Below are 18,890 nucleotides of genomic sequence, written 5' to 3'. Positions count from 1 at the left end.
ATTCTTATCATACCAGTGAATCAAATCAAAAACATTCTTTACAGATGTTTAAAAGTTTGGGGTCAGTAAGATTTTGTTTTGTGTGTGTGTGAAAGAAGTTAATACTTTTATTCAGCAAAAAAAGATCAAAAGTGACAGCAAAGATTTATAATGTTACAAAAGATTTCTATCTCAGATAAATGCTTTCTATTCATCAAAGAATCCTGAAAAAAATCATGGTTTCCACAAAAATATGAAGCAGCACAACTGTTTTCAACATTAATAATTATCAGAAATCTTTCATGAGCATCAAATCATCATATTAGAATGATTTCTGAAGGATCATGTGACACTGAAGACTGGAGTAATGATGCTGAAAATTCAGCTTTGATCACAGGAATAAATCACATTTTACAATATATTCACATAGAAGTAATAACATTTCTTATAAATTGCAATAATATTTTAGAATATTACTGTTTTTACTGTATTTTTCATTTGAAAAAAATGCAGCCTTGGTGAGCAGGAGAGACTTCTTTTAAAAACATTGAAAATGTTTCCAACCCCAAACTTGTAAACGGTAGTGTATATAAACATTTTAATGCTTGGAAAGTTTATTGGACCTTATTGTGTAAATTATCCTTAAAAACACAAAAAAAAAAACACAAGAAACCATTTCATATACAGTAACTCCTTTTAGGAGTAGCAAAAACACATACAGCATAGCGTCTTGCTAACACAATAAATGTGCACGCAGGGGTAAATGCTTTTAAGTGTGCACTTTAGTATGTAAGGTACATATCTATTATGTAAGATTTTATAGATATGTCTGGTGATGTGGTGAAATAGATGCAGTAATTGAAGCACATTTCTGCTGCTCTCAGTCAGGAAAGTGCATATTTCTGTAAACTGCAATCCTGCACACACTCTGCTGCGAGCATGAGCATGTTTAATTCATGTCTAATTCTTTTCCCCAGTTCACCATGTTCACCTGCTGTGCTGTTATAATTGCCATCATCCAGTACTGCAATTTCTGTCAGCTGAGTTTCTGGATGCGTTCAAGCCTGGCGACGCTAGCGGGAATCACCTTTCTCAGTGTGCTCTGGAGCCCTCCTTGCAGGTTCAAACTATCACAAATACACACATTATACACCGAACTGCTACATGCTGCAAAAAAACTCATTGATTTCATGTGTATTTTTGACTTGTTTTTGGAGAATGAGAAGGCATTTTGTCATTCTGCACTGGCAGGTTTTTATTTTACCTTATTTTAAACAAAAAAACATGTAGAAAAATATGCCAGTATAGTAAGACAAAATGTTTAGTTATTTTAAGTGGAAAACAAAACATTTAAAACTTTGTTACGTATACTATCATTCAAAAGTTTGGGGTCAGTAAGATTTGGCTTTAGGATTTATTTGATCAAAAATACAGTACAATATTAATATTGTGGAATATTATTATTATTTAAAATAACTTTTCTGTTGGAAGATATTGTAAAACGTAATTTATTCCTGTGATCAAAGCTGTATTCTCAGCATCATTACTCAATCTTCAGTGTCACATGATCCTGCATAAATCATTCTAATATGATGATTTGATGCCCAGGATGCATTTCTGATTATTGTTATCAATGTTAAGTTGAGTTGTTCTGCTTCATATTTTTTGTAAATCATGATTAAAAAATAAATACCAGGATTTTTTAAGGCTTTTCACACTGCGATTAACCCCGGGTTATCATCGTTCTAAACACTGCTTTTAACCCCGGGTAAATAACGTTTCACACTTGTAATTTAAAAGCAGGGTTAGCATCTACACTGAAGCTGACTTCAGCTAAAAAACAGCTGAAATGCATAATTGTCCTGTTATCACTGTAAAGCTGCTTTGAAACAATCTGTACTATATAAAGTGCTATATAAATAAAGGAGACTTGACTTTTTACCCGGGGTTATGAAACCCTGCTCCTGACCACTGCACTGTTTTTGCACTGTTAACTTCGCATTGCGGTGCCAAACGTGTGCAGTGTTGATGTTACGACTAGATTCTTAGCAACCTAAACTCATAACTCGTAATATAATTATTACGAGTAAATTACGAGCAGTGTAAAACGTGAAGCATGATAACCCATGATTCCTTTCACCCGGGTTTTAGACTTTAGAGTGACCAAGTGTGACCCCGGCCTTTTTGATGAATAGAAAGTACAAAAGAACAGCATACATTTGAATTAGAAATATTTTGTAACATTCTAAAGGCCAGATTTACTAACAGCTTGCGGCAGTGTAAACCGTCTTGGTTACTAATGTAACCCTCGTTCCCCGAAGGAGGGAACAGGAGACGCAACGCCGATGTAATTGGGATCGCATTGAGAGACCAATCTACTTCGAGGCAACACCAGACAGTGACGGCAGAGCGGACTCTGCCAAGGGAAAGACATGGGCTCACCGCAGGGAGCTGATCGTGGAAGAATACGCAAATGGGATCGCTGCAGGGATCACCATATGGAACCCAGCCTAGCACAAGTTAACAAGCATACGAGCACTAGTCCTGGGGTTGGACGCTCCCCAACGGTCCACTATCCTCTGCTTAGAAACAGCCTTTCCCTTCTGCTTGCCTCTGTAACAGACGAAGAGCTGATCTGAGGTCCTGAGGCTTTGCGTTCTGTCCACGTACAGACGCAGACCGCGAATGGGACAGAGAAAAGCCAGGGCTGGGTCTGCCTCCTCCTAAGGCAGCGCTTGCAGGTTCACTACCTGGTCCCGGAAGGGAGTGGTAGAAACCTTGGGCACATATCCGGGCTGGGGTCTCAGGATCACGTGAGAGTTAGCCGGGCCAAATTCTAGGCAGGATTCGTCGACCAAAAATGCATGCAGGTCCCCTACCCTCTTGATGGAGTCCAATGCAAACAGGAATACTGTTTTACAGAACAGAATTTTTAACTCCGCTGACTGCAAAGGCTCAAAGAGTGGTCTCTGAAGTGCCCGAAAGGACCAGAGACAAATCCCAAGAGGGTATAGAGAGCGGGTGAGGAGGATTTAGTCTCCTCGCCCCCCTCAGGAACCTGACGATCAGGTCGTGCTTTCCCAGTGACTTACCTTCAACTGCCAAACGGCACAAAAAGGAAGACCTGCTCCTCGTACTCCCTGACTTTGCACAGGGTCTGTGCAAGAAGGCTCACTGGGGGAAACGCATATTTGCGAAGACCCCGGAGCCAGCTGTGTGCCAGTGCATCCGTGGCGAGGGTCCCCTCGGTCAGGGAGTAAAACAGCTGGCAGTGCGACATGTCCGGGGCGGCAAACAGTTCTATCTGTGCGGTCCCAAAGCGCCTCCAAATCAGCTGGACCACCTGGGGATGGAGTAGCCATTCTCCTAGTAGCACCTGCTGCCGTGAGAGCTCGTCGGCTGCACGGTTGAGCAGGCCCGGAATGAAAACAGCACGAAGCGACCTCAGATGCTTCTGACTCCAAAGGAGGAGATGGCGGGATGCGAGTTGTGACATACGGCGGGAGCGTAGACCACCTTGGCGGTTGATGTATGCAACGGTTGAAGTGCTGTCCGTACGGACTAGTACATGCTTGCCTTGTAGCGAAGTTTTGAAGCAGCCCAGCGCAAGATGTACTGCTAACAACTCGAGGCAGTTGATGTGCCAATGCAGTTGAGGCCCCGTCCACAGACCTGAACCTGCATGCCCGTTGTACGTGGCCCCCCATCCGGTGGTAGAGGCATCTGTGGAGACCACTTGTTCTAGGGGAACACCTGCCCGCAGGAACGAAGGGTCCGACCACAAGCTGAGAGTTTGGCAACAGTGCGGGGTCACTTGGACCCGGCACGAGCCGCTCTGTCACGCCCATCTTGGGACTCGATCGTGGAGCCAGTGTTGGAGCGGCCTCATATGAAGCAATCCGAGCGGTGTTACCGTGGCTGCAGATGCCATATGCCCCAGAAGCCTCTGAAAAGGTTTCAGTGGTGCCGCTGTTCTGCATCTGAGGGAGCTCACGCAGTTCAACACTGACTGGACACGGGCCTCTGTGAGGTACGCTGTCATGTTGATCGAGTCCAACTCCATACCGAGAAAAGAGATCCTCTGCCCGGGGGTTAGTTTGCTCTTTTCCCAGTTGACCCGAAGCCCTAGGTGGCTGAGGGGACTGAGCATCATGTCCCTGTGTTCGTACAACTGCTCTCTCGACTGGGCCAGGATAAGCCAGTCGTGCTGACGTGGTCATGTTCTCATAAAAGAATATAACCACCCACAAACAGAGTCTCAACATGTTTGCGATGCGATAGAGGAGTGAGGGGCCCACACGGATTGGTTATCGGGCGGGGACGCCCTCACTATAATCCTCTGGTCACCCTGGCTATACGCAGAAGTAGCCCTTTTCTGGTACACCAGAAGAAGAACTAGATCGGGGCATAGGCTAGGGGACTCCACCTCGTTTGAGGCACTTGAGTCTCGACCACGCATCTAGAGCGCCAAACTACGCGGGCTGGGTTGCCGTGACAACCCGTGCTGTCAGCCGGCAGCTCGACGGCACACGGCACGCTGATCACTTAAAACTTAATAAAAAAGGCAAGACGAACAACGTGCCGACGTGGTCATGCTCTCAGAGAGCATATTGTCAGCACTGTCTGTGCTGTAAAACCAACAAAAGCTTTGAAGAGGCGTTCCCCTGAAGAGACTCGTTTTCTTCTTTTGAAGTTTAGCACTCAGAAGATTGTAGAGCAGGAACAGTAGAACCGTTCGGATCCGAAGCGAAAGACAATATGCGACGCACCTGCTGCTCGTTATATGCTCGCGTTGCAAGCAGAGCAGCTGATGCAATTATCGCATGCCAATGTGCATTGGCTTGTTTTAAGTCAAGTCAAGTCAAGTCATCTTCATTTATATAGCGCTTTTAACAATGGATTGTTTCAAAGCAGCTTTACAGAGATAAACATATAATTTAAGGTAACAGATTGTTTTGGCGTTATAGCGGTTCTTGAATAAGGTTACTTCCAGCTAAAGTTAACTTTGATTGATTCACCTCCGTCGAAATGATCAGACTTTAAATGCGAACCTGTGATTAACGCTGACGGCGTTCACATGCTCATTCAGAATTCTATAGTTATGTGCTTTTTAAAATATGTGCGCAGGTTTGTAATTCATACAACCCAGCCTAAACAAACTACTTTTCTTGCCTATAAATTTTGATACAGAATTTTGTTTTATTTTATCACTTCGGGGTACGCGAGCCGGAATTCACAACGCTTTATCTGTAGAGTGGGAAAGGGATCCTCCATAGGGAGAGGATAGTGGATACTTCAGCACTGCATTGTCATCGGGTCCAGGCAAAGCTCCTTCGTCAGATCTGGACACGGCCTGGATCCGGCAGGCTGCGGGAAAACCTCGGGATAAACAAAGACACTAATATTAGCGTAGATGCCATTCTTCTTATGATGTAGCGAGTACATCAAGATTTAAGGGAAGTGTTCCCAGTTCCGGCTGACCTAATCTATGCAGCCTAACATTGAATTTATAGAAGTCTATAATGTATTATGTGTATGCTAGGTCAAAGAGATGTGTTTTTAGTCTAGCTTTTAATACTATCGAAATAGATTGGTCTCTCAAGGCGATCCCAATTACGCCAATTACGTTACGTCGAACGTGAACGACTGATAGGGAACCTCTTTTACTGTCAGGATTTACTAAAGACACACAGTGAAAAATTAGCGTTGATAAGGTGTGGACAGGGTTATTTTTGCGGCTAACCTTATTTCATATGCATTTGTAGGAGTTTCCCTTTTAGACACAAAATTTATGGGAGGAAAGTATTTAAATGATTCACGCAAGGTGATTTACTATGATTTGCGCTAGTCAATTTACTGGTACTTGCGCCATTATTTACCGCCCAAAAAAGCACGTCTTAAACTAATTAACTAATTAAACTAATGCTAATTTGTTTGATGGAAATGATCTGGCTGCATCTGTGTTCTTAAATTTGCGTGCTGTCAGTAGATCACACGCAGAACTTTCCATTTCCATCGATGCTTTTATGGGATTCCGCTATTACACTAATTTGCCTTGTTTAGTGAATCTGGCCCTTAATATCTTTACTGTCACTTTTGATTCATTTACTGCATCCTTTCTGAATAAAAGTATTAATTCATAAAGGTTTGTGATTTGTGAAAGGTGCTTTTGATTGGGCTTTCATAGATTAGTTGTGATATTCTAAAACTAATTAAAGGAGCACTTCACCCATTTCAACATTAATCTTTATTGAAAGTGGGTCATATATGTAGTCGAAATGTAAAAGAAATTTTGAATTTGGTGCCCTCTTGACCGAGAAAAGACAGAAAATAACTTTAGGGCGCATTTGTGTGTAAGACCACAACTCCCAGAATGCACCACGTTGCACAGCTCCGCAAGCCACTCCCACTAATCCAGAACAGCGCAAAGTCGCAAACATCAGAGAAATCACTCTTCCGTCTACTCTACAGGGCTAACGTTAGCTGCCACCAGAGTTAGAAATTCATTTCACACAAAATGTATAGTTAGTTGGCTGTGGCGAGCAGGACGAGGGACGTGAGAGCGGCGCGAGGCCGGTGGCGTGAGTGATAATGAACGACACCTGTGAGACGCACTGGTCTCTCTCGCGTCTCTCACCGAGGAGCGGACGCATAAAACGAGGAGCGACAGGGCAGATCGAGAGAGGAACAGGCCTGATTTTATGGTGTGTTTTGTTTCTGTTGTGTGTGGCCAGCATTGAGGGGCTGCTGGCTTATACTTTTGTTTTGTATTTGTTTATTTTACTATTAAAATGTTTAAATGTTCGCCGATTCCCGTCTCATTCTTCCCACAACAACGAACCCCGTTACATTGGCAAACTCATTAGCGAATTAGCAGCTACTCCTCGTTTGTATTTCTTTCTATATGGTGAATTATTGCATGATACCTGGATGTTCCAGTCAGAACATATGCGGTGCGACACTAGGATGGTTCACATCACAACACAAACGTCCGTGTCTGCCTCTGACATTTCTTCTAGAAAGAATTGGCATTTTAGAGATTATTTGCAGCAGACAGACTCTAGCTCGGTGTCCATAGACGCAGTTACAGCACGAGCACCACCAATTCGCTACAGCGCGAGCAAGCCCGGGCTTCTCGTCTGCGCCGGGCTGGTCTCCTGCGGCGGCCGCTGCCGCAGCCGACGCCGCCGCCTCTTGTTCCTCCATCAGCCTCAGCTGCTCTTCGCTATATTGTGGCTCGTATAAATAGCCACGAACATCAGTTTCGAGCAAAAGATTTTCAAAATCCTCGTCTTCCATATCGTGTGTCGTAAATTCAGGCATTATGGTAAATCTAACTCCTTGAGCGCTTGTTAGCTTAGCTTGCTGTCTTCCAAGCAAGATGGCGGATTAATAGTTTAGTTTCTTCAGGTTTAGTCCCACCCACTGATCTGTAATAGGCCGGTGGGGTGAGTGGGTCCCACGCCCTTGAATAATAATGAGCTAAAGGCTGTAGTTTTCTTAATATGCAATGAAATTTATGTTCCGTCCTATCGTGACGCAAAATGACGATATTTACGTCACGATAGGACGGAAGTAAAACACTTAAATCCTTTTTTCTCCCATCTCAGAAAAAAAACAAGCAAAATTCCACCATCATTATAATATATGACTGGGTTTCTAACAATACAAACCTTAATGCAAATGGGTGAAGTGACCCTTTAAAAGCTAACTTTTCTCTGTCAATTTTTCTTTTAGCACTTGGGAACGTTTATTTTTTAGGTAAGTTTAAGACTATGGATACTACTGTCTGTTTTTTTATGCTAGCATACCACTCAAAATTTCCCAGTTTTCATTTTTGTTTTACTATTGAAATTGTCTTCCTCTATATTCACGTCACCAGATCCAGTGACTTCAACAGCAGCATTAATGACGTCCAGTCCTCAGTAGAAGATTCGGCCCGACCGCAGGATCTACTCGGCCCAGAGGCTTTGGTTGCCTTTTTCCTTTTGCTTCTTCTTGTTTGGTTCCTCAACCGTGAGTTCGAGGTGAGCTACCGTCTACACTTCCACGGGAACGTGGAGGCAGACCAGCACCGCATCAAAATCCAAAACATGCGGGACCAGGCGGACTGGCTCCTGCGCAACATCATCCCGATCCACGTGGCCGAGCAGCTGAAGGTGACCCAGAGCTACTCAAAGAACCACGACAACGTGGGCGTCATCTTCGCCAGCATCGTCAACTTCAGCGAGTTCTACGAAGAGAGCTACGAAGGCGGGAAAGAGTGCTACCGCGTCCTCAACGAACTCATCGGGGACTTCGACGAACTCTTGCGCAAGTCTGACTTTTCCAACATAGAGAAGATCAAGACGATCGGCGCAACCTACATGGCGGCGTCGGGGCTCAATACGCAACAGTGTAGCGACCAGGCCCATCCGCACGCCCACCTGCGAGCGCTCTTCGAATTCTGCCTGGAAATGATGCGAGTGGTGGATGACTTCAATAAAAACATGCTGGGCTTTAAGTTCAAGTTAAGGATTGGGTTCAACCACGGACCTCTCACTGCCGGAGTCATCGGCACCACCAAGCTCCTCTACGACATCTGGGGAGACACGGTGAACATCGCCAGCCGGATGGACACAACTGGTGTGGAGTGTCGCGCTCAGGTTAGTGAGGAGAGCTACTGCGTGCTCAGCGGAATGGACTACGAGTTCGACTACCGAGGTACCGTCAACGTGAAGGGCAAGGGTCAAATGAAGACCTACCTTTACCCGAAGAGCGCAGACAGCGGACCTGTACCTCAATACCAGCTCTCGGTCTCTCCAGAAATTAGAGCGCAGGTGGATGGCAGCATCGGGCGTTCGCCCACCGATGAAATCGCTAATATGATGATGGCAACCAATGCCAGTAAAGTAGGTGCATCTTTCTCCGTGAGTTCAGGGCTTACCGGACAGGGATACGCTGTTAGAGACTTTCCCGAAAAGATTGCTGGAAGCAACGGTACGTCCAAGGCCCAACGATCTGCATCTGCTGTTGGCCTGACTTGCATACCAGAAACCAACCTGAGCGCAAGTCCAGCGGTTTTCGGTAAACAAGCAGAACCGACTTTGACCTCTCCTGTCCGGGCGGAAAACGCAGAGGCCAATGCAAACAAGGCGGGAGAAATAGCGTACATGGGTGAAATGACAAAACTTTGACTCTAAACACGCCCAAAATGTTGTTCCTGTTGGTCTTAACCCTTTAAACATGGGCTTGCAACCCTCTCCGTTGAGTTTGTAGGGATAGGCATGTTTATGGACGAATGCTAGTGTAGATTTGCATCTGTGTATGTGGAGTGGAAAGTTTAAGCACATAATCTTAAAAGTCTTTATACCGCTAGCTGAACCAGGAGACACTTTCACATCTAGTGCCGTGGACCATAAGAAACTCAGAATCATCAATCTACATGGAATAAGAAATGCTGGGGACGGCACAGACCTGAAGTCCCATCCTTAAACAGACCGCAGTTATTCCCGCTAATTTAATTTTCACTATTATTCCCCTGCTATTGTATACCTTTCGTGAATTATTTTATTTTAATGAAGTGCCTTTAGGATGATAACAACAATATGTATGAGGCATTTAAAAAAAAAAGATTTCTCAATCAAATCTTTAGCTAAAGATCACAAAGATTTAGCATATAAAATTGATGTTAGAAAATGCTTTAATTTTTGTGGAAGTATTTGATATATTTTGGAATATTTATTGATATCTCTGAGTTCTCGTTGTCGGAACGTTCAGCAGTCAGTATTCCAGACAATTTTACAAAGCTAAACTCTATATTGCGATTTTAAAAAGACCCAAGACTCTGAATGGTGCATGGCCAAAAGTGTCTGTGAAGAAGTATTAGTGAAATGTAGAGCAAGCTTTGGGCTAAATTCACCTACAATCAAGAATATCAAACATTTCACAGGAGATTATTTCTCTTGCTTTATCTTGATGCATGTATTCCTAACTGTCTGATTATGGCCTTTCTGTCTTTTTTTCGTGATTTTTTTCCTGTCGCTCTTCATCCTGCAGCTGAATGTTCAGTTGAGAACTAACAATGAGTTCATAGTCTTAAAGGACACATTCGTAGTCTTAAAGGACAAAAATGCTTTCATGCATCAGCTACTGTGAGCTACTGTTTTAAAATATAGGCAATTTGATTACAAATCAACTTTAAAAAATCAACATTGACCCCATTTACTCTCCTAAAAAAGTTCCTGGTCTTATTCTGGATGATTCATTAGTGCACGTTGTTGTAAAAGCAAAAATGTTTGTCTCACGGGCATGGAAAAAATAAAGTTAGCCAATAGCCATATGACAGTGTTATAGACTTTTGTAGGTAGTGCAGCAATTCAATGATGATTAATGGTAAACTGATTATGGCAATAATAGCAAAATAACGATAGATTTGAAAACAACATTTCAAAATTGGGAGATGCTGTGGTCAAGAATCCTCCTCGAAAGTGGGTTGCTTGTGTTGTTTCATTTTTATTCTGGTATTACCTACTTCCACCATCCAAACAATACCTGATGGATAAAAATAAATTCTGTCCTACGTTATTTTTCCTCATTGAATATTATGTTGCACTTAAAGGTGCAGTAAGCGCTTTCTGAGAAACACTGTTGATATTTGAAATCAGCCCAAACAAACACACCCCTCCCTTCATTGCTCTGCCCCCAAAATGCACAAACACAGATGTGGATGTCTCTTTATCATAGCTGAAGCGAAGCAAAATAATGCTTGGCAAAAAAACTAAGCGAAGATGAGGAACGAATGACAAGGGAGAACAAAAATTTAACAGAGTACACAAGAGTATACAAGCAAGTCTCGTGTAGCCAGAGCTTCAGATTGACGGCAGATGGTCTAGACTCTGTCGCAGATTTTCTTGGCCAAGGACCGCCCAAGAGGACGTTTGACTGACATGTAACGTGTTGACATGTGACATGTAACGCTTGAACTTGAAGTGAACAAACCTGTGGTGGCGTTTACAAAGTTCCCAGTTCTTTGCATCCCGGCCACGAGTGCACCTTCAGAGAGACATTCAGCCTTTGTGCTCAGATTTGGGAGGAGAGATGCTACTGAAACCATCGTTAGTCAGTGACATTCTGTTAAAAACGAAATATTTGATTTTGCAGTATAGCTAGTAAGCCAACCGGTTTCATTTATTCGTATTTTTGGTGTATAAATTTGAGTGACAGATGTCATATTTCATGTAGCCTAGTTTTCTTTATGAGAATTTTTTTTTTTTTTTTTTTTTTTACTGTGTTGATTGTATCATGAAATGACAAAAAATATATATATATATAAAAAGTTGGCTATACAAGAATTTTATTTGTTATCCCCAATCCCTCTCTCTGTCTTTAGGGGAAATTTAAATGTGAGATTCTGGAAACGAGATCTAAATTTAGCGGGATCGGTCGGGAAGAAAATCATTCTAAGCAGATAGCGGGTGAACACAGAGTGATTTTAGGTGGGAACAGGTGCGTGCAGAACCTAGCGTAACCTAAATAAACAGTCCCGCGCAGACCTCTAGGCCCTGTTCACACCTGGTATTCAGATGCGTTTTGGTCCATCGGATCACAAGTGGACGAGGCTAAATACAGGTGTAAACGGGGTCTAAAACGTTTTGAGCTTGTCCACTTTCCACCACTTCCAGAGGTAGTTGAAAACACATTCGACGGGATTGCTTTCTTAGTGTAAACGCTCATTTGGTCGAATGTGTTCGAAAGACGCATACTCTCCTCCTACTGACCTAATGCGTAAACATTATGGGAAGCACTATCCAGACGGGATTTAAACTTTATCGGCTGGAGACACAAGTTTTGTTTAAAGATGAAAAATGTACCAAGCATAATGTTCTCACGCCATGTCTGATTTCTAACACACACTCAGCGTTCGGCTGGTCTTGCGGCTTTCAGAGCAGAAACAAAAGCTGATGTTCTCCGTGTGTTTTTCTGTCGTTTTCGGTCGCAATCATATGTAAATTGCACAAGCTTATTTCATCCATTAGATCGAAAGATCTGAAAAAACACGTACATTTTCCCCGCCCATTGACCCTCCCCTCGAAGAAATCAGGACAGTGATCCCTCGTATACTTGTGACCCGATCGACCAAAACACATCTTAACACCAGCTGTAAACAAGGCCTTAGTTACAAGTGTGTTGTGGCACTTGGTCCGATCCACTTTTAACAGTGTTTCTCAGAAATCGCTTCCTGCACCTTTAAGAAAATATGTCAAATGAGAGTATTAACATGCCATTTAATGTTGGCTTTGATTTTGGTTGTCGTCAACTAATATCTGAGCGGAAAAAAAGTGAATTAAATGAGTTAAAATGTGAAAAAAAGAAACTTTAACTCTATTTCAAAATAAATGGACAAGAAATTGTGGCAGAGGACAGTTGCGAGTACTGGCAATAATCTAGGTAACATATATTTACTCTAGCCAGTCAAATGTACAGACTTGTGTGAATATTATAATAGATTAGACCAGCCTTAACTCTGCCTGCTTGTCTTTTGATGTGCAATATAAAGGGTGAATTATTGTATGGGATATTAGCAAAAGGATCTGTAAATGTAGATTTGAATCTTTTTGCCATTGAGTTGTCGCTTTGTAAGTAACTTAATCTGCACTGATACTGCAGCCATTATATGACTGTCACATGCTTTAGTCCATGATGTGTTTACCTTTTGATAGCAGTTTGTTTTCCTTACCTTTTAGCTTTATGATAGGCAACCAAGGGTTGTGTGCTCAAAGATATGTTGCTGATTTTTTACATTTATAGGGATTGTGCTATGATTATGAGCAAATGTGAAATGCATAACTTTTTTTTTTGACATTTCTGTGAATTTGCAATCTGCCAAGATCCTAAAAGGGAACTGTTCAAAAATGAGATTCATTTGTCAGTATTTCTCATTGTATATATTAGTGCCTTTTACTTTTAAGTTAAGGCATCGACTAGTCAAATTGAAATCCTTGTTTATATGTTCAATTTCATGCTTGTTGTGTCTTAATGTGATCTTTAGCGCTGTGCCTTTTCTTAAGAATTAGCTTGACGTGTTCATTCTCACTGTATATTCCTTTTGAATGTGAACCGCTCTTCATTTTGAAATATTGGTAGGATGAATATTGTCATTTTACTAGGTGCCATTCTTAAATAAGTCATTTTTATTCTGTGCTGATTTTAATACTGTTAAGTTGATGTGTTTTCGGTGACGCCAAGCATTGCAAGCCATGTATTTTATATTTTATGGGGCACAACTTTTGCTAAATAATAATAAACATGCCCTTGCTGTCTGGAGGGGTAATGAGCACACAACCTTGTTTCAGAGAGCAGAGCAATATTAAACTTGATCCAACTAAATAAGCATTACGCTTCAGCCTCTGAACTGCTGCTTTAGAGCTTGAACTTGAGCTTGACGAAGCACATTTATGTTTTTTATCATAGGCATTATACATAACTTTCCATTCCATTACTTCTGCTTGAGACTTCATCATGAGCAAAGCAAAAAACACATTTGGGTGAATGAAAGGGCTGAACTTATGCATGATAACAGTAGAGCCACATTTTATTTGATTTTTTTTCTACTTTACAATCACTTCAGTTGGTCCAATCGATGAATACAAGCAATTTGACATAATACATGTGTGTGTGTATAATTTGACACACGAATGTGTGTTATTGATAGAAGTATTACACACTGAGACTTCTTGCCAAAGAGTGTAATTATTAAAGAATGTATGATTTTGAGTTTCAGTCAGTTTCTTTGGAGATACAGTCATTTAAGAGTTTATATAAAGTTTCTCCTTTGTTTGTACATATGCATTGCTCTGTATTTAACATATAACCTATTTCATTTTTGTATTATTTATACCGATGCATGTGCCATACTATTACATCAAAGCTAATGGATGAAAAGGGAAAGCCAATAATACAGTGTTGAAGTCTGTGTGCTGCCTGTTGATTTACAATGAATATACCTTCAAACTTTCTATGTCTGACTGTTCACATTAACAATATATCCTGTGCACACACTTCCACACAAGTTTTCTATTCTATCCCCTTAAATAGGCCATGACTTTCCTTGCTTTATTCTTATCAAGTATGTATTGTATTTACAAATTGCAAGGCTGTACCATGGCAATTAAATGGCAGTTTGCAGATACTACTGAAAAATCTCTTTAACCTGTGCAAGAAACTTGAATTAAATTTTAATAAAGAGGTGTCACAGAGTAACAATAAATAGTACTAACTGTAATATTTGTCACCATGGTACACTTTTGTGAGGGTCCACTCAAATTTGAACCGATTGAATACTACATCTTCGACATTTATATGTAAACACCGGCCTCTAGCGGTTGTTATGGTCACGACCGTGTGACGTACACGTTTGCGTAAGGGGCGTGGCTGCGCAGCCCCTCCTCCTTCACAGTCTGGCTGGAAAAGAAAAAAAAACTTTTTGTATCGAAGGAATCAACAGCCGCCATCTTGTCGCGGATGAGCGTCAGGATTTCGGGAGAGCATTATATCATTTTTTACGCTACCTGCTCTATCGGAACCGACCCAAATAGCTTCCCAGCGACGAAAACGACAAGCTTCGGGCCAAATCGCGGATCTTTGTGGCGAATATCAGCGTAATGGAGCCGTTTTTGTGGTCGGCTGGAAAACCCCCGTATATCTGATTTCCCCCTTCAGCGCGAGCGGCGCTCCTGTGCCACTCGCCTATATTAAAAAATAATATTTTTTTTCTCATTTTTCATTTATATTGCTGGACTTTACTGATTGTTCGATTCGGGCTGGACATGGAGCATGAAGGTCTTTATTTTTATTCGCAGAAAATAGCATTTTTGAAGAGACCCACGCGAACCACCTAAAGGAATCGAGATTTTTCGCCCTCGTCGTGTATTTCTCGGTTTTAACGATGATATAATTTATTTTCGTGGGGTTCGGGGCGATCATTAAGGTTAATTATGCGGGTTTTGGGTGTTGGATTATCATGGGGTGAATGGCGATGGCGGAGCGGGGCGCTGTTGAGTCGCGTTTGAGCCCCATCTGTTAATTATTGGCTCCTGATCGCTGAATAATAATAGAAAAACCCGAGGGTTGATTTGATTTATTTCGCTTTGTCCCCCTTCCGGGCTCTTGGAAGACGCATTTATTGCTTTGACGTGTATTTTTGTGAAGCGAGAGAGAGAGCACGATGGCTGACAATCTACTGGATATGGGTCCTCCCAACGCAAAGCGGCCCAAACTGAACTCACCTGCGCTGTCCTCCTCCGACACTCCAGGTAAGATGCTCACCTGTCAAATCTGAAAACTTCTCAGACGTCATCTGTCATGTCAAAAATCTAGATAAGTTCTCAGTCAGGTCACCTGTCTCGTAATAATACATGTGCTCAAACGTCAAATGCCAGATCAGAAACCTTTTAGACCAGACTAAACTCTCACGTGTTCAATAAGAAATCTCCCAGGCCAGGTTTAGGTAGCAATCTCACCTGTCCTATGAGAAACCGTCCAGATCAGGACCAGGTAAGTCTCAACATCAGAGTTGCCCCAGGTATGCTGCTCACCTGTCCCACCACAGATCGGTCAGTGCAGGTAAGACTCTGTTTTTGTGGGACTCTCACCTCTCCATCAGAAGCCAGATCCAGATCTTACTAGAGACTGACCAGTTATGGTTTTTCTATGACGATATCCATCGTTTTTAAAACTGTTTCTGATAACTGATATGCAGAATACATTTTTTTTACGCAGTAATATCTAGAAGATGATCATTAGACCGAAATTAAAAACAGATGCATTATAAATGTTATTATTCTTAATAATAATTCTTATTAGTATTACAGTTGTTATTATGCAAAGTTATTTGTTACTTAAACGATCAGTTTTGAGTTAATTGCTAAGGTACTTATTTCTCACGTGAGAATGCATAACTGTTATGTAATTGAAAGATAATTACGTTATATTTATATACGTTTTTAAAATTATGTTGAGTATTATTGAGTGCTTTTATTTAGACACTGACAGCCATCAAATTGTGCCATTTATCGGCAGGCTTGGTGTTAAAGAAAATCAATTAAGTTAAAGTGTGAATCTATTGGTGAAATATATGTCGGTTTAGATGCGTCATGTTTAATTTTCTGATAACTGATATGCAGTTTTTGAGTTTTTTTTTTCTTTTTTGTCAACAACTAGATTGTTTGACAACAATACAAATACATAATCAATAATTATTAGTAGTATTACTGTTGTTTGCGAAGTAACTTTGTGATCGAAGTGGTCAAAAAGCAATCTATAACACTTTACAATAAGGTTACATTAGTAAGTGTTAACATCTGTTAATGAATTAACTTGCATGAACTAACAATGAGCAATATATTCTTACAGCATTTATTAACATTTTGTTTATAAAAATGTTCACGTAAGGGTACACAGGGAATTAACTAAAGTTAACAGATACAACTTAAATCTTAGAAATGTATTAGTAAATGTTGAAATTAACATTAAATATGATTAATATATGCTGTAGGAGTATGTTAAATAATATAGTTAAATTAAACCTTATTGTAAAGTGTTACCAATTTCTCGCTTGAGAATGAATAAATTATTTTAAAAAATTATTACTTTTGCATACTTTACAATACTGTTGTTGGTTGCTTTTATTTAGATACCCATCAAATGATCACATTTATTAGTTGACTCTGTAATAAACAACAATAACCGATTAAGTTGAAAAGTGTGAATATCAGAAAAATATATCAGTCATAAAACTGCATGATATCATGCAAATATATCAGTATAAAACGATTTGTCGTCGCTCTCTAGCTCTCACCTGTCGCGTCAAGTCAAGCCAGGTTCAGGTGAGACACTAACCTGGCACATAAGAATCCTCTCAAACTGGGTTCAGGTAAGACTTTCACCCCAGAACCTAGTCCATAATCTTACAAATTAAAGTTCTGTCATTATTTACTCACCCTCATGTCATTCCAACCCCGTAAGACCTTCGTTCATCTTTGGATCACAAAATAAGATATTTTTGATGAACTCCGAGAGGTTTCTGACCCCACATAGGCAGCATCGTTATTGCAACTTTCAAGGCCCAGAAAGGTAGTAAAGACATCATTAAAATAGTCCATGTGACTACAGTGGTTCAACCTAATGTTATGAAGCGACGAGAACTTTTTGTGCGCAAAACCCCCCCAAAAATAATGACTTTATTCAACGATCTCTTCTCTTCCACTTTATTCTCCTACGCTGTTGATGTAGTGTAAACAGAGCAGCGCCTCCGAGTTCTGCGTCAGAACGCCACCTCACCATTGGCCGACGCTGGTCATGTGAGGACTACGACACATGCGTGTGATGCAGGATCTGGCCAATCATGAGCCGGAGTTCTGACGTAGAACCAGGAAGCGCTGTTCTGCTGTCTATAAAGAAGGTCCGAAAGCTCTCGGATTCCATCAAAAATATCTTCATTTGTGTTCCGAAGATGAACGAAGGTCTTACGGGTTTGAAAAACTGAAAAATTAAATTTTTGGGTGTACTACCCTTTTAAGTACTTTTCACACTGAGCAAGACACGATAAATCAAATTCGCCGACGACCGGTGCTTTCACATCATACGCGAAACGTTTGATCGCCTTCTGCTAATTCACGGCTGCGTGATAGATGACGATGACCGAGAATGAATTTTTCCTCGTCTATATATCTCGCAGGTTTCACCATTTGGTTTTTTAACCTAGTCCAACAGAAAATTAAGATAAAGTTTGGTAATATACTAGAAACACAAACAGGTGCATTAGAGCTACAATTAGCATCAAGCTACACATTTACAATTTATGAGATTATGACTTTATTATATTGTGCAAATGCTCTCCACACATACTATATGTTCATCAAATACTTTTGCTTCAAATCCTAAATCCCAGCATCAGTGTGGATCAGTTTCTTCATTCTTACATTTTGAATTCTGCTTTCATCGTTTGCAATGTTTCCAGTTCCATCTTTACTGATTTTGCAACTGTTTACTATGTCTTGTTTTTCAAAGAGGTGGACTTAGTAAAGGTTTTTGCACACATGGACTCGTTTTGCAGTTAAATTTGTTAAATGCCAATTAATTGACTAAAGTGACTTAAGTCGATTTTTGAAAATAAGGCATTTCAATAGCTCCTTTTCACACAGCAATCCCGGTAAATTGTCGTTAAATTACTAGAATGACTTTACCGGTAAATGCACAAATATGCTGTTCACACAAGCAACGACATTTTGGCTTTTTGTCGATAAGAGACCATTCACACATCAGCAGCAAATTCTGTGATGTCCGTCATCGGAAAGTATCTTTAAACGCCACGCCGTTGTCTTCATTCACCCGCATAAGGAGAAGAGCTTTTTACTATCTGTTCAATTTGACAACATTTTATGACTTCTGAGTGAAAGGCAAAACGGATAATCAAACAGAACAAGTTTTTTGCTTTTAAAAACACGAGACGCACACAATAGTATCCGACTGCAGAGCCGCAGTGCTGATGAATGGAAAAGGCAGGGTCTCGAGAAAAAGTGTTGAAAAAGCTGTGAGACGTGGCGCAAGGTTCAGATTATCCTTTAGCACCTGTTTAAATAGAATAACTATTAAAAAGCTTTCTGTAAACAGTGCGGAGTAATCACATCATATGGCTTTATGATTGGCCCAAAGTAGGGCTGGGCAATATTAAAAATATTTGTTATCGATAATCGCTTTAAAATATATCACGCTATCCGATTATGTTGTCTACCCGAGCCACGTCTCGCCAGAGACAACACTGCCGACATACACATTTAATTTCCTTAATTATAACGTGTAGTTCTGTTTTTAAACTTGTATTCAAGCTATGATGTATTTATTTATCTAATATCAGGGATTAAAAATAATTG

The 18,890-nt window shown here is 41.0% G+C and overlaps 2 protein-coding genes across 10 annotated transcripts in view; both read left to right on the top strand.

Moving 5' to 3' along the window:
- The window catches only part of LOC130095060 (adenylate cyclase type 9), an 87,071-nt gene extending 77,776 nt beyond the window's left edge, over positions 1-9,295 (top strand). The window contains 3 exon segments of the mRNA XM_056261714.1: positions 957-1,099; positions 7,717-7,740; positions 7,862-9,295. Coding sequence (XP_056117689.1) covers positions 957-1,099; positions 7,717-7,740; positions 7,862-9,155 — 1,461 coding nt within the window. The 3' untranslated portion in view covers positions 9,156-9,295.
- Positions 9,296-14,435: 5,140 nt separating this feature from the next.
- crebbpb (CREB binding protein b) overlaps positions 14,436-18,890 on the top strand; it is an 81,042-nt gene continuing 76,587 nt past the window's right edge. For 8 of the 9 annotated variants that reach the window (XM_056261713.1, XM_056261711.1, XM_056261712.1 and 5 more), the window contains exon 1: positions 14,437-15,272. In XM_056261713.1, the coding sequence (XP_056117688.1) occupies positions 15,185-15,272 (88 nt within the window). In that variant the 5' untranslated portion in view covers positions 14,437-15,184. Of the gene's footprint in view, positions 15,273-18,890 lie in introns of all 9 variants that reach the window. The other variant, XM_056261706.1, reaches the window with a different exon arrangement.

Source organism: Rhinichthys klamathensis, unplaced genomic scaffold, assembly GCF_029890125.1.
Source record: "Rhinichthys klamathensis goyatoka isolate OS25496 unplaced genomic scaffold, OSU_Roscu_1.1 h1tg000185l_1, whole genome shotgun sequence".
Lineage (NCBI taxonomy): Eukaryota > Metazoa > Chordata > Actinopteri > Cypriniformes > Leuciscidae > Rhinichthys > Rhinichthys klamathensis.
This window is presented reverse-complemented; position numbering and strand designations above follow the sequence as displayed.